The following is a 4,335-nucleotide window of genomic DNA, read 5'->3' on the forward strand; positions in this document are numbered from 1 at the left end:
AACAACACACACGGACCCGCTTGTTACGGTGATTTATCGGCGGAGCTCCCCGCCTGTGTCTAACACCCGCGGGCCCCGAGGTGTACCAACATGCACGCGTGTGTGTGTGTGTGTGTACCCCATCCCTGAGCCCCCTCGATCCCCCTTTTCCCCCCACCCACTCTTTTTCCCATTCCCGCTTTCCTCCAGGCTTTCCTGCTCTCCCCCGTTCCCACTCTCTAACGCTGCATTTGCTCTTAGCCCTTTGCTCTTGCACCTCCCGGGGTTTTTTGTGTCCCTCCAACAACATTTCTCCCCCCTCCTTCCTTCCATCCCTGGGTGATGGGGGGTCTCTCTCCCACTGGGGCTCCCTGACTGCTCCTCGGTTCCCCAGCTGAGCCCGTGCCCCAGGCATCACCCGGTGATGCCGGGCAGGGAGACAAGCCTTCTCTTGCCCCAAAATCCTTCTCAGCCTCCTCCTCCTCCCTTTTGGAGCAGAGAAGGTTCAGCCCCAGGACCAGCTCAGACCCTGGATCACAGGCATCCTCCACAAAGTCCTTTCCCCTGGCCGGGTCCCTGCCCCGGGACCCAGCTGCCAACCCCCCCCCCCCCCCCCCCCCCCCAAACACCCTCCCTGCCTTCGGCCCTTTTTCCCTCTCCCCCTCGTACATCCCACCGGCCAGGCCAGCTCCCCAGGTGCTTCTTGGAGGCCAAAACCCCATAAATCAAAACTCTGCCGCTCCATCGTGAGCAATATCTTATGTAAAAAGGTGTTTCCAGGGAGCACCGAAGGCTGGAGAATCCTATTACGAGGCACACTATTAATTATAAGGAGTCAGCCCAACGTACTCCAGCCATTTTTTATCCCAGGTCCAAAACCTGATTACTTTCCACCTTCTGCAGACCTTCCCTTTCTGGGAAAAAAAAAAAAAAAAAAAAAAAGGGAAAAAGGTCAGAAAAAAAATAGCATTGATGTTTGCCCAACAGCTTTTGAAAAGAAGTTTATTCCCAGGACTGATGCTGCTCTGCCGGGGCCTGGGGGGAGCCGGGAGTTGTGGGGGTGTTTTCCCCAGCACGGTCCCACGGGAGGATTATTGCTGGTGGTGACACGGGCACGACCGTGGGGTTTGGGGTGACTCCCCTGAGCACCCCGACAGGGAGCTTTGTCCCCTCCCTGCCTTGACGAGGGAGCCCTTGCCCTTTGGATGTCCCCGGCAGGGACGTGGGGGTGCAGGTTACCTGGGGGACACCCCACCGGGGGTGGCACGGCCCCAGCTGGTGGTGGTGGGGGGGTCACCCTGCAGCTGGAGGGCAGGCGTGAACCCTGGGTGTGCTGGTGCCTTCCTGGGACTGCTGGGGTGATGGGGACCCTGGCTGTGACGGGGACCCTCGTCTCGGTTGCGGTGCCGTACCCTGACCCTGGTTGCGACGGGGACCCCAGCCCTGGCCGTGGCTGAACCCAGCAGCTCCCCGCAAGACCAGCTCCGTGGCCCGCATCCAGCCTTTTGCGTGACACCGTGTTTTCCCCAGCCATCAGGTCCCTTCTGCCAGTGCCAAGCCGCAGGTGGGTGTTTGCCGGGACGGGTGAGCCCGGGGGGGGGGGGGCAGCAGCCCCCGGCCGGTGACTTGGGGGAAGGTTTGGTTTATCTCCTGCACCCAGCTCTGAGCTGCGGGGTCCAACCGATAAACCTCCTCCGTGCCAGCGGGTCTCTGCTCGGGTGGGTGCTCCCGCTGAGCCCCGTCCTGCACAGAGCCCCCCCCCCCTCCCCAGCCCCCGCATGGAGGTGGGTGGCAGCTTGGAGCACACCAGCATCATCCAAAATCCCTCCTGCAGCCTGCCCCTGCCCTGGATCCAGAGATGGGGTGCCCCAGCAGCCTGCAAACAGCCCTCAGGTGTATGCCTTGGGAATAATAATAATAATAATAATAATAATAATAATAATAATGATAGCAGCAGCAGCCAGTGTTTACCCAGTGAATGACCTTGTGCTCCATTTTATAATCCTCAAAATGATGCTGGGAGGGAATTATTTAACAATACGTTGCCCCGTCCTTATAAAAAGCACCCATTACCTGATAACACTGACAGCCTGGGAGGGGTGGAGCAGAAGGGAGGAGCCGGCTGCACTCCTGCCTCAGTTTCCCCACCTGTTAAAAGGGGAGAAGGTGCTTTGCTTGGCGGGTGATGAGAGTCCAGTGTCTGTGACGGCTGCAGCTCCTGGCTGAGGGATCCCTTAGGGCTTGGCCTGGCTCGTTTGCCACCTTGTTATTAATGCTGGTAATGGTATAGGAAGGATAAATTCCACCACTTGGCTGAACAGAGAAAATATGCAGAGAAGTGGCTGGCTTTTCATAAATCATTGGTGCTCCATGCTACAACCAAGCCAGGACTTAAAATTCAGGTCAGGAGAGAGGGACTCTCGTAAGCCAGTGAGGGAAGGTAATTTATTCTGTTTATATCTTTTTACTGCAAGACAAGGTGGGGGGGGGGGGGGGAAGTCTGCCATGATTTTGCATTTTAAATATTGGTTCAGAGCTGCAACCTGCCTTGGACTTTATTTCTTTTTGTATCTTGGAAACAAGAGAGGGAAAGCAAGGCGGGGGGGGGAATGGGGTGCTGGGGGAGGATACCCCCCTCCTGCCTGCCCCCCTAGGGCAAAAGCTGCTGAAGGTGTTCATGGACACCCCCCCCTTGGTGTTGTCCCCTCCTGGTGTGTCGTGTCCCCCCCCCAGCAGCCCTGCTGACCCCCCAGCACTCTTCCAGCTCCCCCATGGGGATGCTCTGCCAGCAGGGCTATGGGTCCCCTGGTAGGGGGGGTGTCTTGGGGGGGGTACACACAATACCCCCCCCCCCAGGGAGAAAGAAATGATGCACCAGGCTGTCTGCTGTGGGGGAAGGTGCTGAGCCGGGGTAACGTGCCCCCCCGCGCAGTGCCAGAGAGCTGGGATGATGGGGGGACTGGGGTACCGGCTGGGTGATGCAGCCCTGGAGAGAGTAGCATCACCTTGTACGGGGACCACAGCACCCGTCCCACCCTGGGGACCGACGGGGACTGCTCCCCCAGACCCCACGCAGGGCTGGGGGACGGTGGGGGAAACAGGGTAGCCCAGCCAGCATCTCTCATGGTCTTGTCTTAAAAAAAAATAAAATAAAATGAAAGGGACCAGGTGACCGAACAGTAGGTAACTAAAAGGTTTTTTATTCACATTGAACAACAAGAGCCATTCACACTAACAGCCTCCGCAAGAGGCAGCGGGGACAGGAAACCCACGACGCTTTCAGAAAACAACTTTTTTTCTTTCCTTTTCCATTCTCCTTCCTTTTTTTTTTTTTTTTTCCCTTCTATCCTCTTGCCCCCCTCCCTGGCGCCACCCCCTCCCCGCCTTCAAAATAGAAAAATTCAGAGCCTCCGATGACTAAAGTACAATAAATAATCAGTAAACACAAAAACATACTTTATTTGTTTCTCCTTTATACAAAATAAAGAAACTAGAAGCAAAAAACTATAATACATCCTTAAATTGGCGGAGCCTCCGGGAAATGTTGGGGTGGGACTCGGCGTCGAGGCTCGGGTTTAATTTCTGCTGTTGTGGTGGTTGGGTTGGTTTTGTTCTGGGTTTTTTGTTTGTTTGTTTATTGGGGTTTTTGTTGTATTTTTCCCGTTTCTGCCTCTTTCTGGTGTCTTTTCTGCCACGTGGGAGCCCAATCTCAGCCAGTCACTGGGGCAGCCCTGGGCCTGCTCCTCCCCCCCCCCCGCAACCCCCCCCCACTACCCATCACCAAAAACCGTGTCCAAACCCACCTTCTCCTTGGGGATAAAATGGGAACAACAAAAACAAGGCCAGGGGAGGGTGTTTATTCCTGCTATTCCCCATTTCCCCCCCCCTCCCCCTTCCACCATGTGGTAGGGGATAATTAAAAAGGATACTAATTAGCAGGGGGGGGGGAGCCCTGGCCTAACACCCCCTCCCCAGATGCCGCCAGGGCGGTGGGACCTGTGTCCAGGCGAGTTCAGCTTTGGTCCGAGAGGCGGTGGTCCCGACGCCGGCGGGGGGGTTCTTCGGGGCTGGGCACCATTCATTGCCCCCCCCCAGTGTTGGGGGGGAAGGTGCCAGGAGGGGGAGGTAGCAGGGTGGCCCCAAAATCCCAGGGAAGGGTGTTGGGGGGGTGTTCTGCAGTGATGGGGAGGGTAGGGGGGATGCAGGGATGCGTTTTGGCATCGGGGGGGGGGGGGGGTCTTTATCCGGCGACGTGACGCGCCCTGGTCCGGGGCTGGGGAGGGGGACACGCGTGGGCTGGGGGAACGTGGGGGTGTTTTCTCCCCCTCCACACGCGCACGCGTGCCCACGCCAGGC

The 4,335-nt window shown here is 57.5% G+C and overlaps 1 protein-coding gene across 1 annotated transcript in view; it reads left to right on the forward strand.

Annotated features, from left to right (window-relative positions):
- SDSL (serine dehydratase like) overlaps positions 1 to 222 on the forward strand; it is a 3,473-nt gene extending 3,251 nt beyond the window's left edge. Inside the window, 1 exon segment of the mRNA XM_052797980.1 lies at positions 190 to 222. Coding sequence (XP_052653940.1) covers positions 190 to 222 — 33 coding nt within the window.
- Positions 223 to 4,335: the final 4,113 nt, after the last annotated feature.

Source organism: Harpia harpyja, chromosome 9, assembly GCF_026419915.1.
Source record: "Harpia harpyja isolate bHarHar1 chromosome 9, bHarHar1 primary haplotype, whole genome shotgun sequence".
Classification (NCBI taxonomy): domain Eukaryota; kingdom Metazoa; phylum Chordata; class Aves; order Accipitriformes; family Accipitridae; genus Harpia; species Harpia harpyja.